Source organism: Panicum virgatum, chromosome 9K, assembly GCF_016808335.1.
Source record: "Panicum virgatum strain AP13 chromosome 9K, P.virgatum_v5, whole genome shotgun sequence".
In the NCBI taxonomy this organism is placed as follows: domain Eukaryota; kingdom Viridiplantae; phylum Streptophyta; class Magnoliopsida; order Poales; family Poaceae; genus Panicum; species Panicum virgatum.
Window position 1 is genome coordinate 58181084 of NC_053144.1, and position 19962 is coordinate 58201045.

The following is a 19962-nucleotide window of genomic DNA, read 5'->3' on the forward strand; positions in this document are numbered from 1 at the left end:
ACACATATTCGGGTCCTTCATATAACCTTTATATTCGAGTCCTATATATATGACATGGACATTTCTTGCTTCTACTACACTACCTTTTCACCTATTATTAGTTGATGCACACGTTAACAATTAGTGTATACTTCTCCGTTCCAAATTATAGATCGTTTGACCACTCGTTTTATTCAAAAAATTAATACAAACATAGTTAAATTTAAGTCATTCTTGAAGAACTTGTATTGATAAAGCAATCCACAACAAAAGAAGCGATATTTTGTACAAATTTTTGAATAAGACGAGTGGTCAAATTTAAGATCAAAAACTGAAAAAAGTCAAAGGAACCTATAAGTCGGAACGGAGGGAGTACGAGTGAAATCACAACAAATACTACTAGCACTCCAGCAGCTAGCTAGAATCATTGAAGCGGATAGGCACTGCACGTTCCGAGATAGACCAGGCCACTGGATAATCATTAGGTTTGTTTCTGACAATTAAAGCGAAAGGTTAATCGAAACGGTAGATCGCTGATGATTGTGTGACAATTTTTTTCTCTATTCTATCTAGCTAATGCTCTCTCAGTAAAGATTCTGTGACCGGCGCATTTGATAGGATTAACAAATGCACGCGCACGCACCCCTCCTCGTGATTCATATGTATACATGACAAATGCATGGGCAGCGCCAGCAACCACATGAGAAGAATGGATAAGCGCGACATCTGTGGACGAATAAGCGGTAGGGAGATCTTTTGTTCATAGTACTCAATCATGATCTATATCATGAATCACTTATAGGGCATACCACGTTGCCTCAAAGCTAGTAGATTTTCTTTTGTGATGGTTGAAGAGCCTCAAAGCTTGTTGGATGCCCAGTTGCCCACATGCTGATGCGTCCTCATCACCTTAAATGCTTTGATTAATTTATTGATTGATTTTATCTGTTGCTCACCTACTTGAAACTGGTAGTTAGTCGTCGAATTACAGTACTAGTTATCAATCCGTGTTTCTTTGTTATGCCTGTAAGTACAACATGCATGTATCACATCGATGGATGGAATAATATACAAGCTAAGGATAACTAGCCCAACAATCCGCGCTCCTGCACTGCTAATTTAAATTAATATTAAAATAAAGTTTATAGCTAATAATTATAATTATTTATATCATGCCCTCATCTATTAATTTTTTTTGAGAATCACACAGTACAAAAATATTATAACACATACTCTAAAATACATATTTATTATTATCTAGTGGCGCAATAGATTTTATTTTGCATCACACCTCCATGTGTGTTTGATATATATTCAATTGAACTATTTATTTGTGAATTGATATTCTTATCTCTTCCATCATACATAAATACATGGTGATACATATCATGGGCAGTATTTTTATATAAATAAGAACAAAATTATTATATTATTAATAATAGAAATAATAATTTATAATTTTATATTGATGCATTTTAATATTTAAATTTAGGGGTTACTTTTACTTTTAATAGTGACATAATTGAATAATTTATATGCAAGTTTAGGGTGTTATTTGCATTAGTTTTATAATGGCATAGGTGAGTGATTTGCATGAAAATTAGGAGGTTACTTTAGATTTTTCTATAATGGCAGAGGTGGGTAATTTAGATACATGTTTAGAGAGTTACTTTAATTTATTTTTATAATAGCGGAGGTGAGTAATTTATTAGAAAAGATAACAGATTCAATGACTACTATAATTAGAGTTGTCAGACTGATGACCGGATGTTTTTAATTTTTGTGAGAAATTTTAGAATTTTTCTATTTTTTAAAGTCTCCACCTAGAATCCTAAATGGCTTCATGTGCAGGTTTATTAAAAGAAGCCTTCAATTAGTAATAGTAAGACGTGCGTTCCGTTTCGTCAAAACTTAACATTAACCGAGTTATACACATGTCTCTACCATCTTGGTCGTCTTTGATCTCAAGCATCTGAGCATGATTCTCGTTGCTTCTATAGAAAAATGCCCGCATATGCGTCTCCGACCATGGATATCATTTTGCCAGTCGCTTTGTTGGCGCCACAATGGCACCAACGCATACAAGTCCAAGTGGCCAATGTCTTTTTGCACGTCCGATCGATGGCAGTACAACCAATTATTTGGGATCGCAGAGAGAGATGGATCGGACGATGAGTTGGACGTGCGTCCGCGATTGGGCCAGCCAGATAGGCTGGACAACGTTGGTTCGCCGCGGGGCTCCGGGGGTCCACGTCATCGTGGAGCGGATCAGTGCGGTTACGTGAAGGAATCAGCCTTCTGCCAGAGCCCAGGCCAGAGGTAGAAGAGGATGTGCCCCGGCGCTACATCTCTCTCTCTCTCTCTCTCTCTCTCTCTCTCTCTCTCTCTCTCTCTCTCTCTGAGTCAAGTAAATTAGCCCTTACTAGCTTCCTGGCCTCCGTTTCCTTTTTAACAAGTGGGGAGACGAAAAGTATTTGTTTTTATCACGGACACGTCAGGCAGAACATGCATGGCTTGAATTCCATGTTTGAATGTAATTGCATCTTTGCAACGACTTCAGCACATATATGTGCAGCTAACATGGTACAAAGAGGGGAGAAGAGGAACGGCAACGAAGCAGAGGACCAAGGAGCTAGCTAGGCCTGGAGAGATGGGGTTAATTAGCTAGTGACCTTGCATTGGATCGACGACTGCGTGCAAAGCTGCTGCCGCTCGATCCGGATTCTTGGTTCAATGGTAGTAGTATGTGTTCCTGAGACAGGGAGGGATGGGGATCTCAATTATTCTCTGCGCGCGCGATCGACCCACATGCATGGACCGCCGATCATTGCTCCCTAGCTTGGCCAGTCAGTGGCCATGCATTGAACTATCTAGCAGCTAGTGTTAGTTCCAGGGCCTGCATGCTGTAGGATGGGCTCACCGTTTCGTCATCCTGTCTGCCCTCTCTGTCTAGCCGCTTGACAAATTAAACGCCGATCGATGAACAAGTCTGGATATATAGATAGATGGTGGCGTCGTCCATTCACTCTTCGTCGCTCTATACGCTGACGAAGCAAGTGGAGAGATGATTCAGTTCAGTACGTTTGGTTTGGCTGAGGAGGTGCAAATTCAGAAGCAACTGTTCACAAGAAAAATGAAAGACGCTTAGCTATTCAAAATTCTTCAGATGTTGATGCTAGTACTAGAGTTGTTTTATGAGCTGGGCTTCCCCTCAACAGAGCTGTTTTATTGGAAGAAACGCACACGAGCGCTCCGCGCATTGGGAGGAGGGGGGGGGGGGGGGGGGTGTCGTGTCCATGAATCTCCAAACACATATCCCAATGAGTTTTTGGGCGTAGCCATACTTCCAAAATTCATGTGCAACTGGCTAAAAATGATGATAGCAATCATGATGTTGTGGTGTGGAAAACCACAGCCGGGTGGCGGAATGCACCCGCCTAATTCTAAGTGTAGGATGTGCTTGGGGGCAGTTAAGGAATGCTCGATCTAGAGGCGTAAGAACACGGAAGCACCAAGGATATAGAGTGGTTTGGGCCGCCGGAGCGTAATACCCTACGTCCACTGTGTGATGTATTGCCTGAGCTTGTGTGCAAGCTGGGGGAGGAGCTATGCCTGTCTGCATGTGTGAAAACTTGTGGAACCTGTGTTCTAGCGGGCGTGCTCTCCCTTTTATATGTCCAAGGGGAGCACGTACACTGAGCGGGGCCCCGACAGTGGGCCCGGCGATATATTTGATATTGTACACAGCGGAGCCTTAAATGCTACAGATCCGGAGATCTTCGTCGTCGGCCTCCGTGCGTACCTTCCGACTGGGTATGGTCTTAAGCCGTCCTGTCGGTGTAGGCAGCTACGAACGTAGAGGGTAGGGTGCAGCGCCGCGTTACCCTCTCTGTTCACTGTTGCGGCGTACTATTACCGAGTTGTTAGAAGTAGGTCATCATGACTTGCCGCCCATGCGTGGCGCTGAGATTTGACCGCACGCCTCGGTAACTCGCGAGCCGCCGCGATAACCGGCGGGGTTTCCATGTTGTCTTGTCACGCCTGTGCAGTCTGCCAGAAGCCGTCACATGCCCTGGTCTGGCAGCGCACGTCTCAACCACCCGCATTTAATGCGGCAGGCGGCTTGGCTTCCGGCAGAAGGCTCGCCTCTGTGGGACATGTGGCGGAGCCGGACCCTGGGGTCGGGGGCCGCGCCCACAGGGGCACGTGGCAGCTCCGGACCTCCTCCCGAGCGGGACGGGAGGTCCGGGTCCCTTGGCACGAGGCGGCTCCGAACCCCTCCCGAGCGGAGTGCTGAGCCGAGGGCTCGGGGGGTCCGGATAGGCACGTGGAGGTCCCGGACCCGACTGTGGGGGTCCGAATCCACGACAGAAGACCCTGAGCATTTCCATCTCTGGGACACGTGGCGTCACCGGACTTGTCCCTACGTGGTGGAGTAGGTCCGAGGCTGTTGGCCCGGTGAGACGGAGTCGGACAGCTGGGGTCCGGCTGCTCAGGCCCTCTGGGCGTAGTTACGGATAACTACGCGTGTATCAGTCTTGACACAGTAGGAGTGGGTACCCCGATCTGGGTACACTGACAGAGGCCCCCGGGCCCACCTGCGGGTAAGGTACAAACCCGCAGGTGGGGCCAGAACCTTGTCGGAGTCGTCGGGAAACGCCGTTCTTCCCGCCCTGGATTCTGCTGTCGAGCACCTGCGTCGCCTGAAGTCCGCCCTCGGCGCATGCCTTGTTGCCGAGGGTCAGGAGCATGTTCGGATGGTGGCCGAGCAGCCCTGCACATGACTTAGGATCGGCGTTTAGTAACATACCCACGTGGTCCCAAATCCTGTTGGCAGAGGTCCTTTGAGATACGCAGCCGGACCTGTGGAACAGAGCTTAGGAGGCCAGGCCTCAAGCTAGAATGAGGTCCGGACCTCTAGGCACGCAGTTCCGGGTACTAGGGCACTTGTTACAGAGTGGTGGAGTGCAGAGGCTTAGAGTACGGAACCAGGCTAATCGGCTGCACAGGGCTCCGTACCACCCCCGGGAACAAGTACCTCTTCACCGAAGCAGGTTCCTAAGGACCCGCACCACCCTCTAGCAGTGAGGGGGTCCCAAACTGAACCACATGCCGGCCGACTCAATTCGGACACAAGAGTGGGAACCACGCGGGGGTTAGCGTAAACAGAATGCGTAGATTGAAATTGGAATGTAACATCCTTAGAGGCGAACTGAGAATAAACTTTTCCTTTATAACTAGTTGTACATGAGATGTGCGATGTAAGCCAGAACACGGGTTTATGAGGCCGGAGCTGTCCGGACCTCCGGGCCCCCAGTCTTAGGTACTACGGTACTCGCCCTAGGGAGGTAGAGCATGCTGGCTTAGGGTACGGAATCAGGCTAAGCGGTTACACGACTCCGGACCTCAATGGAGGGTGAGTACGCTTCCCTGAACCTGGTTCGTAGAGGTCCGGACTCCTCCATTGGGGAGGCTCACCGGACTAGACCACACTGAAGTACTACCTAGTTACAAAGGAAAATGTTTATTTCCTACTGGGCCTCTAAGGGTAGGACTTACAGAGATGTAAAGTCGGGAGTGCGACCGGAGTCGGCTTAACATCGGAAAGAGCCACCAGAGTCGGCTTAGTGCGACTGGAGTGGGCTTTCCGCCGGAGCGGGCTTGGTGCGATCGGAGTCGGCTTTCCGCCGGAGCGGGCTTCCTCACATGAGTGAGGTATGCTACGAGCTGGGATTTGTTGAAGCTGTGCTCCCCCCAGACCTGCTTGATGACGAGCTGGGAGAGCATGACCCGCTGTCGCCATCCTGCTGACGCGGGCACTTGCCGCGCGAGTTCTGGCCCTCTGGCGCTCGCCACCTGAAACATGGTGATGCCGAGCCGATGATCAAGCGAAAGCCAAGCAGTCCCTACATGGCGCACCAAATGTCGCGGACCCCTAAGCAGAAGGTCATAGGTTCGACTCCTACCTGGCGCGCCAAATGTCGTGGTGTGGAAAACCACAGCCGGGTGGCGGAATGCACCCGCCTAATCCTAAGTGTAGGATGTGCTTGGGGGCAGTCAAGGAATGCTCGATCTAGAGGCGTAAGAACACGTAAGCACATAAAGATTTAGAGTGGTTCGGGCCGCCGGAGCGTAATACCCTACGTCCACTGTGTGATGTATTGCCTGAGCTTGTGTGCAAGCTTGGGGAGGAGCTATGCCTGTCTCTGCATGTGTGAAAACTTGTGGAACCTCTGTTCTAGCGGGCGTGCTCTCCCTTTTATATGTCCAAGAGGAGCACGTACACTGACCGGGGCCCTGACAGGTGGGCCCGGCGATATATTTGATATTGTACACAGCGGAGCCTTAAATGCTACAGATCCGGAGATCTTCGTCGTCGGCCTCCGTGCGTACCTTCCGACTGGGTATGGTCTTGAGCCGTCCAGTCGGTGTAGGCAGCTACGAACGTAGAGGGTAAGGTGCAGCGCCGCGTTACCCTCTCTGTTCACTGTTGCGGCGTACTGTTACCGAGTTGTCAGAAGTAGGTCATCATGACTTCCCGCCCATGCGTGGCGCTGGGATTTGACCGCACGCCTCGGTAACTCGCGAGCCGCCTCGGTAACCGGCGGGGTTTCCGTGTTGTCTTGTCACGCCTGTGCAATCTGCCAGAAGCTGTCCCATGCCCTGGTCTGGCAGCGCACGTCGCAACCACCTGCATTTAATGCGGCAGGCGGCTTGGCTTCCGGCAAAAGGCTCGCCTCTGCGGGACACGTGGCGGAGCCAGACCCTGGGGTCGGCGGCCGCACCCATAGGGGCACATGGCAGCTCCGGACCTCCTCCCGAGCGGGACGGGAGGTCCGGGTCCCTTGGCATGTGGCGGCTCCAAACCCCTCCCGAGCGGAGTGCTGAGCCGAGGGCTCGAGGGGTCCGGATAGGCACGTGGAGGTCCCGGTCCCGACTGTGGGGGTCCGAATCCACGGCAGAAGACCCGGAGCATTTCCATCTCTGGGACACATGGCGTCACCGGACCTGTCCCTACGTGGTGGAGTAGGTCCGAGGCCGTTGGCCTGGTGAGACGGAGTCGGACCGCTGGGTCCGGCTGCTCAGGCCCTCTGAGCGTAGTTACGGATAACTATGCGTGTATCAGCCTTGACACAGTAGGAGTGGGTACCCCGGTTTGGGTACACCGACACATGATTAGGCGAAAATCTCTATACTCCATTTTATTAACAAAATAAAAATTTATTTGCTATGATTATGAGGACGATGACCCTGTAACAATAACTAATCTTAGTTTCTTACCTAAAATAAAGGAAGAAGCAAAGAACAAAGCTTTTTTTTTAGGTTAGCAAAGAACAAAGCTGAGGTAACGAGCGTGAATTGTCGTTGTGTTAGCTTGTGCTTTTGTCTTTGCTGTTGGTTGTTGTTTTCGCTTTGCCAGTTTCAGTAATCGGCCGCTTATTCAGGATCAGCAGGGCTCCTGCCTCCTCTTTCAATGAAAAAAGAACTAGGTTGAGTTATTATATTTCTCCTCTACTTCGTTCTCGGCCAAAATAAAAGAGAGATCCGTTCAGAAAAAAAAAGAAAGAGAAATGCAGTCCACTGCCTCTTAAATCCAAGCATGTCGATCCAACCGAAACCCGGCAGCTAGCTAGCACCACACAACACATCCCTTTCACCAGAAAAGAGGGCCTAGTACACATAGCATATATGTAAATCTTGGCACGCGCGCGCCTTGAAATAAACCATAGCCTCTGGCCATTTCCGGCGCGGATGCTTGCTGCTGCCTCGCCTTGTTCTTGCAGCGCTGTGCATTCCCTAACCTGCGCCATCCTACGGCTGCTAGCTTGCTAGCAGCTTGCAGAGTGACAGTGCCCCTTCTGGTAGCTAGCGGCAGCTCCATCCCACAGCCGGCGTTTCGATCATCGGTGCAAGTTTCAGGGACTTCTCTTGGACAGGGCTTCTCCTTCCTGCGCAACCGTTGCACCGTACCCCGGCCGTCCTCTTGGTATCCGAATATCCGATCCATTAGCATCATGCGCGGCCCTTGTCCTCACCGGAGCTAGCGTCGGCGGCCGCATCCGAGAGCAGCCACCGGGGAACACAGCCCCCTTGTGCTCGCTCGGTCCGGCGGCGCACGCATGCCGAGCTCGCTCGATCGTTCAATTTCCTGGTCGTCTCGATCGACCGCCAGCACGCGAGGCCAAGACCGAGCTGTCCATGCGGTACAAGCTATAGCATACGCAACCGATGGATGGCGACGACCGGCCTAAAATAATATAATGCTCGATCGATCGATCTACCTCTGTGTCTATGTAGCTACATGTTCTTGCTGTGGCGAGGACCAGGCTACGCTGGAAGTAGACGAGAGGCCGCGCGCGCCCGGCTGTCATCGCCGCGTACGGTTTTTTTTTTTTTGGATTATTGTTGACTAGCAAATCAAACGCATCGATCGGAGCCTTAAGCGAGCTTCGCCAATGGGGATGGAGGTCCCTGCTGATTTTCTAGCTGCTAGGCGTTGCAATGATTGGACTTGCCAGAACATCAGCTGCTGATATACGTTGGTTAATGTCAAACTGGATGAGGTAAATGGTGGTTAGGTTGGACGGTGTCCCGTATAGTTAACTCAGTGGTGACGAACCGACTTCATTAGGTTCCCAAATATATATAGACATCTGATGATGACAGCACAGTTTATCATGTTTATTGGATTTTCAATCAGTGTTTTCTTTTCAGAATAGGTCACTTTGTTTTGTTTTGGAGAAGTATCAGTTGCTCAATAAATTTGGCTAACTTTCATATATCCTGTTGTAGGGGGATTTATCACCCCCTACCGTTCCATAAAAAAAATCATATGTTTGAAACTAATATTCGCGAGTCATAAGCTAGAGATTGGGAGATATATATGTGCATCTCAAGCATATATATAACAAGTCCATTTCTGGAGACATGAAGTATATACATACTTAAGTTACACGATCATGATGGCGAAAATGGTGAAAAAAAGTATGCCGACTTTGAGCTTACTTACAGTAATCATCAGTACGGCATGGATGACCATACCTTTCCTTTTTGAAGCGAAGAAAGATTATATTGAAAATATAAATCACACTGCATCCACAAATTGAAGAAACTATGTCCTCAACTTTTAACCTTCAAATATTTTTCTACAATGGAGGAGTGTTATATTCAATACTTAGAAAAAATGTTATAAGTAATTCTTAAGAGCTTGGAACACACATTTTATAAATAATTCTTAAGAGCTTGGAACACACACATGAGCTTGATGATACCACAGATCAGGATGCGCTATCCTTATTTTCACTAGCTATGAGCTCATGAGCAATTAAGAAAAGAAGAGATACATAAAATAAACAGATCACAATGTTTGTGAAAAGAAGAGATAAATAAAGAAAATAACATAGCAATTAAGATTCAGACTACCAATTTGTTTTGGCTTTTCTAGATGCATATATTTTGCCATGCATCTAGATGTACACTATGTCTAGATGCATAGAAAAACTATGTGTTGCCAAAATAAATTGCTATTTGAGACGGAGAGAGTAAACCGAAAACATATCGTACCAGGGGCGGACAGTTTTAGTTGATGTTTTAGATAGCAAGACTGACAGGAGGGATAGCTATTCTGGAAGCAATTACATATCGTGGCATCCTTGGTGTTGTGACGGTGGTGTGGGATCTGACGGGAGTCCATTTTGTAGCTTAGCCGGGTTCCAATTATCATCGTTGAAATTTTCTCCCCAAAAAAATAAAATTTAACACCCTTGCAGATTAAAAACTAGGAGGCGGATTCGTCGAATCTTTCCCACTATCTGAACTTACGTGTCCGGATATATTATTCCTCTCCGAGATGCCCACAATAATGGCGTCGTTTGCATCATCACCACCCGCGACAAAGCGCTTCCCCGCGAAGGAAAATCAGCCAAAACCATTTGGGGATTGGACCTTCGGCTCAAGTACCCACCCTCGGAAATGCTCCCTAACTCGTTTGCAGGACTACAACGAGAAGAAAGCAAGCATACTCCGAATGTGTCGGATGGTCACTCAGAAGCGCAAGCTCAAAGATCAGGACCTTCGGTGATGAAGGATATCACCTTCGGTTGGCCGAAGGTGACGAATGGCTGCTCAGAAGCGCAAGCTCAAAGATCAAGACCTTCCGTGACGAAGGATATCACCTTCGGTTGGCCGAAGGTGACGAATAGCTGCTCAGAAGCACAAGCTCGAAGACTAGGACCTTCGGGTAAAGGAATCGCCTTCGGGAACGAATGTGACGGCTGATTGCTCGTTGACGGAACCTTCAGGGCCGTGACCCCCGGAGCTCCCCGAAGGAAACGAAGACCTTCGCTTGGTGCAAGCGTGCGTGAAAAACGTGAATACGTGAGAAGGTCGGGTTTGTACACCTGAATACGTGAGAAGGTCGGAGTTGTACACCTCCAACCTTGTAATTTTACCCTGAAACCGGTTGTAAGTGAGCTGTAAATGAGTTGGAAGGGAGCAATTTAGGAAAACCCGGCCGAAAGCTAAGGGTATAAATAGCCCCCTCTCTCCACAGTGGAGAGTGTTGAATTTTTCTAGTTATTACTGGAGAATTTAGTTCTTATTTTCATTATTATTTTCATACTATTCATACTCCCTATTTAGACATACAAGAATCTAAAATCCCAACATAAACAAACACCCACCCGCATCCCCCGCAGCAAAGCGCACGGCCGGCCGCCATTGGTGAATCCGGCGGGCCCGTCGCCCGGCCCCACCGCCCCGGCGTCGCCCTGCCGTCGGACGGCGATCCGACGCCCGCGCCCGGAGCTGACGCCCGCGCGGGCCCCACGCTGACTCGGCCGGCGCTGCATCCCGAGCGGATAAGCTCCCGCCGCGCACCGAGCCCGCCCAACGGGCACCCGCCGCGTGTCCGGGGGCGGCCGCAGACGCGAGGCCCCGGAGCCGCGCGCGCCGGCTATAAAACGGCAGGCCACTCCCCCCTGGTTCCCGCATCCCAGCACGAGCAGCTCGTTCATCACCGACCCTCACCGTCTCGTCTCCCTGCTCCGCTCCCCGCACGCGCTCGCCCCTCCCTCCCTCTCTCCCCTCCTCACCGCCGCTCGCGCCCCGTGCCGTTTCCGCCATGTGTGGCATCTTCGCCGTGCTCGGGTGCGCCGACTGCTCCCAGGCCCAGAGGGCGCGCGTCCTCGCCTGCTCCCGCAGGCAAGCACCCCCTCCTCCATTGCACCCTCTCGCTCGTCGTAGTAGCTTCCACGGTTCCAGAGCTTGTTTTGTTAATTCTGGGCCTGTTAAACATGTGGCTAACTTCAGATTATGGGCTTGGTACCGGCAATTGTTCTTTTTTGAAAAAAAAAAGCAACTGTTCTTGAACTTGCCGGAAAGAGCCATGGGAGAATCAAGGACTGGTAGTCGGTGGGGTGTTTTGTCTTTTTGCCCGGGGGGAGCTCATATTGGTAGTAGTATAAAAAAAAAGAATCGGGCGGCTGGAGGCTAGGGGCTAAGAACTAAGAAGGGCCGATCTGCAAAAACAGCACGGGAATGGGGAATCTTCGTTGTTCATTTCGCCCCGCGTGTTTGTGTGTTATAGGTTACTAGTAGTCTAGTACGGTTTGGTTGTGTTGGATTAATTCTGACCCGGAGGACGCGATGCATGTGGCGTGTGCAGGCTGAGGCACCGGGGACCCGACTGGTCGGGGGTGTACCAGCACGAGGGCAACTTCCTCGCCCAGCAGCGGCTCGCCGTCGTCTCCCCGCTGTCCGGCGACCAGCCGCTCTTCAACGAGGACCGCACCGTCGTCGTCGTGGTAAGGAACACGATCACACGAACCGGGGTCTATCATCAGTTTCGACGGCCGCCACGTACGCATGTCACGATCCATGAATGCTTCTCTCTCTGGTTTGATTTCAGGCCAATGGGGAGATCTACAACCACAAGAAGATCCGAAAGCAGTTCACCGGCAAGCACACCTTCACCACCGGCAGTGACTGCGAGGTCATCATCCCTCTGGTAATTGAGATTTCTCCACTCAGTTCTAGACTCCCAGCAGCCAAATTTGCCTTGGCCACGCCTTTTTTCTTTTCTCAATAAATAAAACAATCAAAAGAACGCAACAAGCTGATCGATGCCGACCTTCTCTTTTCCCTATCCCTCGTCGTCATCGCCGTCGTCTCTAGTACGAGGAGTACGGCGAGAACTTCGTCGACATGCTGGACGGCGTGTTCGCCTTCGTGCTCTACGACACCCGCAACAAGACCTACATGGCGGCGCGCGACGCCATCGGCGTCAACCCCCTCTACATCGGCTGGGGCGGCGACGGTAGGCGTCCCCCTCCTCATCTCTCTGCTGGCTCTCCGTGCGCTGCCCGTTCACGTTTCTGTTCCCGTCGCCCTGCATGTGCGTTCGGATTCAGACAAAGCGTGGCAGGCAGGGCTCGCACTCGCACACGACGATATGGATAGATGACCGATCGATCTTTGCCTCGTCTCGTCTTGAATGCCTTCCTCCGCTGCACTGCAGGTTCCGTCTGGTTCGCCTCCGAGATGAAGGCGCTGAGCGAGGACTGCGTCCGGTTCGAGCACTTCCCGCCGGGGCACCTCTACTCCAGCGCCGCCGCGGGGTTCCGCCGCTGGTACAACCCGGCCTGGTTCCTCGAGCAGGTGCCGGCGGCGCCGTACGACCCGCTCGTGCTCAGGGCGGCCTTCGAGAAGGTGCGTGCTGTGCCCGCACAGCCTTGTCCTGTTGCGCGCGCGGTAACTTTAAGACGGCCGTGACCATCAGTCCGTTACTGACACTGACACGTCTCCCCACCAGGCGGTCGTCAAGAGGCTCATGACCGACGTGCCCTTCGGCGTTCTCCTCTCGGGCGGCCTCGACTCCTCCCTCGTCGCCTCCGTGACCAAGCGCCACCTCGTCGAGACCGAGGCGGCCAAGAAGTTCGGCACCGAGCTCCACTCCTTCGTCGTCGGACTCGAGGTTTTGTTCGGTCCTTGGCTTTCATCCCGCCGGCCGCCGCGAGTGCGCGCTGACGCTTTCGGTTCTTTGCCCGACACATTTCAGGGATCCCCTGACCTGAAGGCCGCCAGAGAGGTCGCTGACTACCTCGGAACCGTCCACCACGAGTTCCATTTCACCGTACAGGTAAAACCGCACGGACAGTGAACGGCCTCGATCGTCAGGCCATCAGATGGAACAACAAAAACGTAACAGAAAATAGAAAGGAAATCATTGACATGATTTAAGACCTGTTTAAAACCCGCTGAAACGTGACACTGGAGCCTGAAAAGTCCCAACGCTTTTTTTGGGCCCTGAACTTGGGCATGACGCTGACGAGTGGCAAATTAATTGACCATCTTTTTTGCCAAATTTTCCCCTCAGGACGGGATCGACGCGATCGAGGAGGTGATCTATCACGACGAGACCTACGACGTGACGACGATCCGGGCCAGCACGCCCATGTTCCTGATGGCGCGCAAGATCAAGTCGCTGGGCGTCAAGATGGTGCTCTCGGGGGAGGGCTCCGACGAGCTCCTGGGCGGCTACCTCTACTTCCACTTCGCGCCCAACAAGGAGGAGTTCCACAAGGAGACCTGCCGCAAGGTATGCACGCGTTGCGTCAGCCGGCGCGCCACCGGCCGTTCGATCGCATGGCGTCCGAGTCCGACCCTGACGCGAGGATCTGCAGGTCAAAGCTCTGCACCAGTACGACTGCCTGCGCGCCAACAAGGCGACCTCGGCCTGGGGCCTCGAGGTCCGCGTGCCGTTCCTCGACAAGGAGTTCATCGACGTCGCCATGGGCATGGACCCCGAATGGAAAATGGTACGCGTTGGAGCTAGGAGAAGATGACTGCTCCTAACTCTGTTTTCTGCTGCTCCTGGTTTTTCTGATGATGATGTCTCGTTGCTGGTCAGTACGACAAGAGTCTCGGGCGGATCGAGAAGTGGGTCATGAGGAAGGCGTTCGACGACGAGGAGCGCCCGTACCTGCCGAAGGTAAAAAAGGGACCGCCAATTTCTGAAGGTTTTCAGATTACTCTGGGTTTGCTCTGTGTTGTGAAGACTGAAGTCTGAACTGACACTCGTGCAATTTCTCCACCCGCAGCATATTCTCTACAGGCAGAAAGAGCAGTTCAGCGACGGTGTCGGCTACAGCTGGATCGATGGCCTCAAGGCCTTCACCGAGCAGCAGGTGATTTTTCTTATAACAATTGCTTCAGCGGCACAAGTAGCAGTAGCAGTTTGCATCTCCTGAAAATTCTTCGAAATTAGCCGGCTAACAACGAACTGTTCCTCGATGTTCAGGTCACGGACGAAATGATGAACAACGCTGCCAAATTGTACCCCTACAACACGCCGGTCAACAAGGAGGCCTACTACTACAGGATGATCTTCGAGAGGATCTTCCCTCAGGTGACTGCTGGTTCAGCCCGGCGCCGACAGTTTTTGACACTTCTGCTACTGGTTGCTACAATCTGCGACGGTTTGCTGATGTCTGGAGCTCTAACCGGTGACGCAGGACTCGGCGAGGGAGACGGTGCCGTGGGGCCCGAGCATCGCGTGCAGCACGCCCGCGGCCATCGAGTGGGTGGAGCAGTGGAAGGCCTCCAACGACCCTTCCGGCCGCTTCATCTCCTCCCACGACGCCGCCACCGGCCACGGCGCCGGCGGCGCGCACGCTAACGGCAACGGCGTGGCGGCCGTGGCGAACGGGCACGGCCCGGCCAACGGCGCGGTCAACGGCGGCGAGGTCGCCGTGGCGAACGGTCACGGCGCGGCGAACGGGAACGAGGTCGCCGTCGCGATCGCGGTGTGACTTTGTGGGCTCATCAGGGATAAGGACGACGAGTAGGTTGCGGCGTGGCGTGTCAGCCGGTCGCCATGACATGGTGCGGTGGCACACGTGCTACTAGCCTACTATTGTTTTTACGCGGTGTTGTACTGTCACTAGCGTAAGTGCGCGTGTGTGAGCGAGCGAGCGAGCCATGGAGGCATGTGTGTGTTGTGCCGGGTTGATGTCCTCGAACTCGATCTTTCTAAAGACTTGAGCTACGGATCAATCTAAAGATGTTTTGTTTAATCGATTGATGTCTGTGTCTCTGGTTTAGCAATTTCTTTCTTGGTGCTGTACTTGTACGGGAGGGAAAGCTACACGCAATACATGCCTCCAGGCCTACAGGTGCGCGTAGAGAATCTGGTTCCACGTGTCCGGCACGCCGGGGAGGCACCAGTGGATGCAGTCGGCGTGCGCCCGCGGGTCGGCCCTCTGCGCGGCGGTGAGCAGCTCGCCGCCGGTCTCGGTGTAGACGGAGACGTGGGCGTCGGCGCGGTGCTCCGTGAGCTGCGTCACGTTGAGCAGCGTGACGGGCACCCGCATCCGGCCCACCACGTCGGACATCACCTCCATCATCCGGCGGTCCGCGCCGCTGCCCCAGTAGCCCCTCCGCGTGATGGGCCACGTCTCGTTGTAGCACCGGATGCCGCCGTCCCGGCCCCAGTCCTCGCTCCTGGAAAATATTCATCGCCGGTGAATCGGCGATGACGACGACCTGAGTTAGTACTAGTAGGATTGCCGCCGCAACTGAACTGCTCGTGTTTGAGAAATTCACCTCATGTGCGTGGTGGAGATGGACATGAAGAAGACCCTGGTGGCGTTGGGGTCGATGTTGGCGTCGACCCAGTTGGCCCACGTCTTGAGGCCCAGCCGGAAGGCCACCCAGGCGTCGAGCTCCTCGTACCCGTCGTCCCCAAACGCGCCCCACCTGTTGGGGAAGAAGCTCGCAATGGTGAAACTGGTGTTCGCCGGCGGCTCGCTCAAATGTAACCTCCGCCGGCGGCTCGATCGATCACTCACACCGCCTTGATCCTGCTGCCGCTCATCCACCAGACGTAGCTGTCGAAGACGAGGATGTCGGCGCCCTCCCAGTGCTTGGCGTGCAGCTCGACGGCGTCGACGTGCAGCACCCGGCCGCCGGCGCCCAGCCGGATGTTGCGGTCGGAGTTGGCCTCCACCAGGAACGGCGCCCAGTAGAACTCGATCGTCGCGTTGTACTCCTGCAAGCGGCCCGGCCGGCCGACGCCGTCGAAAAAGAATTAAGAAGCTAGATCCCGCGCGGCATCACCGGCAGTGGGTCGGCCCCGTCGCGGCGAAATAAAGGCTCACCGTGGCGGTGAAGACGGAGAGGGTGGTGGTGCGCTCCATGGTCCTGGCGGAGTAGTGCAGGGCGGAGTTGACGAGGCAGACGAAGGAGAGCCACTGGCCCATCTGCAGCGAGTCGCCCACGAACAGCATCCGCTTCCCACGCAGCTTCTCCAGCACCGCCGCGGGGTCGAACCTGCGTTCACGGATGGAAAGAGGCCCGCTGAATTCGGCCCAATATAAACTTTAGCCCACTTATTCGGGGAAAATTCGGCCCAAACCCACACCCACTAGCGTGACCAATGACGATCCTTAAAAAACAGAGGAATTTTGCAAAAATGCAAATAAGAGGTGGTTTTCAAACCAACTCCGCGAGGCTTTATGTGTTTTCAATTTCCCCCTTATGATATTTGACTGACAGCTGTAGTTTTGTTTTCCAACACTAACATGACTCGTTCTACGTGTATGTGGCACCGATCCCACCCAAACCCAAATAAAATAGTTTTTCTTCAAAGAAAACAAATAAAATAAGGCTACAGGTGAATCAGTGCACCAAACGCTGGGCTGACCTTGGGAGAGTGCAGCCGTCGAGATGCCAGTCCCAGTAGAGGTAGTCGCTGTCCGGCCTGCCGTTCCTCTGGCACGAGATCTGCCTGTCGACGAACGGGCACGTCTGGTCCGTGTACGGCAGCCTCTTGGTCCAGTTGTACGCCCAGTACCCCTCCGTCGTGCTGCACCGGCGGGGGTCGAACGCCTCCTTCGCCGCCGGCGTCGCCTCCTGGACCGGCCGCGTCAGCATCATCCTCGCCCTGGCCGGCAGCGACGACGTTCGCTTCTCCTCCTCCTCCTGTTTCTCCTTCTTCTTGTCCATGATCTCTGAAGAGAGCACGCACGCGCCATTACTCCAAGTTCAAACGCTACTCGTGCGGAGGCGCGCAACGCGTTCACATTCGCAGCACAATGGATTTTTTTTTTGAAATGAAAGCACAAAAATGCAAATCAGTAGCATCTGCGTGCAGCAGTAGAGAGGTCTTTCTAGAAGCAGGGTACCAGTGAGTGAGCGGAGGTCCTCGGTGAAGATGATGCCCGCCAGAGCCAGCCCGCCGATGATCGCCACCACCACTGACAGCGGGGCCCGCCCCTTCACCCTCTTCATCGCTGGTACCTGCACCATGACCGCAGCTACGACGTGGATGCAGCAACGCTCGCTCGGTGCAGGCCGGCCTCAGCAGGGGTGGCTGGAGTGAGCTAGAGAGAATGAGAGATGGCTTCAGTTTGTCGGCTGCCGCAGCTGGTCTTAGCGGTGGTGGACTGGTGGTAGTGTATTAATTTCAGTTGCAGAGATCACATAGAATCAAGTGTGGAATTGCACTGTGGGGCCAGAGTAGATGCATTTGGCACTTGATTTTAACTATTTGTTCTACTAACTTGAGTGGGAGTGAAGCAAAAGCAACGTTTTGGGGTTGAGATCTCTGAGAGACAACCAACCTGGGCATCTCCGTACATTTTTGCATTGTCAAAAAGGTGCTGAAGCTCTTTTCAAAAAAAAAAAGGTGCTGAAGCTAGTATATATAGCCATGGACCATGGTCCATTCAAAAGAAAGGGTGCTGAAACTTATAGCCATGGACCATGGTCCATTCAAAAGAAAGGAGGAGCGCTAGCAGGTAGCTGAAATCCAGATACTGTTCCAAGCAAATTATTGCTCCACACTACGAGCGGAAGAAGGCTAGCTGACTGAAGCTTGAGACAACGTAACCAACCTATCTAGCATCTTCGTTCGCACTGCATTACCCATTACGTGACTCCTGCGGCTTAGACTGACCTCAGCAGGTTACCGAGCAGGCGTGTATATTGTCCACGCTAGCAGCCCTCGTTAGCGACGGAATGGAAGTGGAGCGGCCCAAATTTGAAAACGTCCGGCGGGAGCCTGCGTTGCTTGTCTTCTTACCTGCTGACGTGCACAACTTCCACAAGAGCACCGTAGGCTGCTGAGGTAAGTCTTAAGCTCATTGAATTGTGCATGCATTCCTCACACTCCTGCAACATTTGGGATTTTGGGAAGCACCTATCTGGTCCTTCGATTTGTCGGTTTAACCAGGCAATGCAAGGACGTCGTACACGGCCAGCATGAATTTTTTAATGGTAGTCAACCTGTGTTTCATATCTGGTGAGTGTGTGTGCGCGCGTGTTTGCGGCGGGGCGCGGGGGGTGGGAGCAAAGTAATTGCGACTCCAAAGATAATTACACAGTTTGTCTATAATTTGCGAGACGGATTTTTTGAGCCTAATTAATTCATGGCGGGACAATAATTATCAAATACAAACGAACATGCTACAATGCTTTACCCCCAAAACTTTATGCATCTAAATAAGCCCTATACACATCTAACGGTCGGCACATGCATGGCCAGGAGATAGAAAACAGTACAGGTGGTTTCGATATGATGTTTGACCAGTTTGCTGGTGAGATCTGGGTATGCTGTTTGTTTCGATGCTTTACTGAGAAGCCCACAGTTTACATTCCATCGGTCGATCTTATGATGGAGGCCTAGAATAGAGAATATTGACAGATTCTGCATTACGTCAGTACCTAAGCATATTTCTTTCATGCATGGGGTTCTTGGCGAACCAAAGCCCGGACGACAGCACGTCACTGCCAAGCAATTCGTGTTCATCACTCGAAACTTCAATATCGAGGAACTGATGTAACCTGCCGCTCTGACCAGATTATCCACCTCCTGTGTCAACTCAAATCATACAACCATTCCCCTTAAACATTTGATATGTATGCATTCATGGATCTTTTTTCTTTCAAGAATCTTGAATGCTAGTAGACAGCATGCATGTATCATGAACCTGAATAGTTTGATTGACTTCCAGGTGCCGGTATATACACGTACTTATGGGGCCATGATGGCCGGTTCCTGAAGAGATTCTTGAAATGATGTCAGACAACCAACGCTTCGTCGAGAGATAAGTTGAGAGAATTATGGGAACCCAGGACCTGATGGCACATGAGTGCTGCGTCCATAACAAGTAACCGATGATTACGACCAAGAAATCAGAACTGTCCGGCACCTAATTAAAGAAGCAATTGCACTGTTACAACTGAACCAGAAAACGTGCATTATGCATGTGCCCCTTTCTGCCGCCATCGGGTGAGTTTCTTCAGAAAGGACGATTATCAGTTGATGACTGCAAAAGTTCGGGCGATTGGTGGTGGCATGAACAATGTCAACAACAGGAATCTATGGTGTTGTTTATTTTCAAGGATTTTTTTTAAGTCCCTGTCATATCAAAGGGAATCTTATTATTTTGGAGTATCAAATAAAATTTGTTTATAAATTTTTTTTAACATCTGAGTGCTAATTCGCAAGACGAATCTAATGAGCCTAATTAATCCATAATTTGTTACAGTAATGCTACAGTAACCATCCACTAATCAAGGATAAATATATCTCATTAAATTCATCTCGCAGTTTAGCTCTAGAATTCTGCATTTAGTATTATAATTAATCTTTATTTAATATCACACTTTGTACGTCCTCTCGCTTCAAAGCGAAGGCAAACCAAAAAAGTACTCCCTGCTGTTAACAGAAAATGCACCCAAAATTGCCAACCACTCACAGCTCAGTACCGTTGTTAGCATTTTCGAGGTTCATGGGGGCATGACGACAGAATGTGGATGTCACTTTATCTTTACGGAGCTGGTCCCTCTGAAGTCTGAAGTTAGGCCCGTCTTAGTAGAAGTTTTATGATATTAAATATCATCAATTTTGCTGACGTGGCAAGGAGAGAGAATAATAGAGTTTCATAAAATATAAGGAGAGTTTTATCACCATAAAACTCA

General features: G+C 51.5%; 2 protein-coding genes across 3 annotated transcripts; one reads left to right on the forward strand and one right to left on the reverse strand.

The window, feature by feature from the left end:
* The first annotated feature begins 10960 nt into the window (after positions 1–10960).
* Positions 10961–15057, forward strand: LOC120652721 (asparagine synthetase [glutamine-hydrolyzing] 1-like). The gene is made up of 13 exons (XM_039930616.1): positions 10961–11181; positions 11645–11783; positions 11888–11986; positions 12154–12295; positions 12497–12687; positions 12791–12952; positions 13037–13117; positions 13355–13576; positions 13662–13796; positions 13889–13969; positions 14079–14165; positions 14279–14386; positions 14493–15057. Exons 1-13 carry the CDS (start codon positions 11102–11104, stop codon positions 14787–14789), a joined length of 1824 nt encoding a protein of 607 aa, XP_039786550.1. The 5' UTR covers positions 10961–11101; the 3' UTR covers positions 14790–15057.
* On the reverse strand, positions 15032–17665 carry LOC120652722 (protein trichome birefringence-like 3). Of its 2 annotated transcripts, none has more exons than XM_039930617.1 (6): positions 17163–17665; positions 16682–16988; positions 16137–16335; positions 15828–16027; positions 15583–15735; positions 15032–15480 (listed from the first exon to the last, which is right to left on the reverse strand). In XM_039930617.1, exons 1-6 carry the CDS (start codon positions 17284–17286, stop codon positions 15147–15149), a joined length of 1317 nt encoding a protein of 438 aa, XP_039786551.1. In that variant the 5' UTR covers positions 17287–17665; the 3' UTR covers positions 15032–15146. The 2 variants fall into 2 exon arrangements, with proteins under 2 accessions (XP_039786551.1, XP_039786552.1); XM_039930618.1 differs by having other exon boundaries at positions 16137–16308; positions 17163–17411.
* Positions 17666–19962: the final 2297 nt, after the last annotated feature.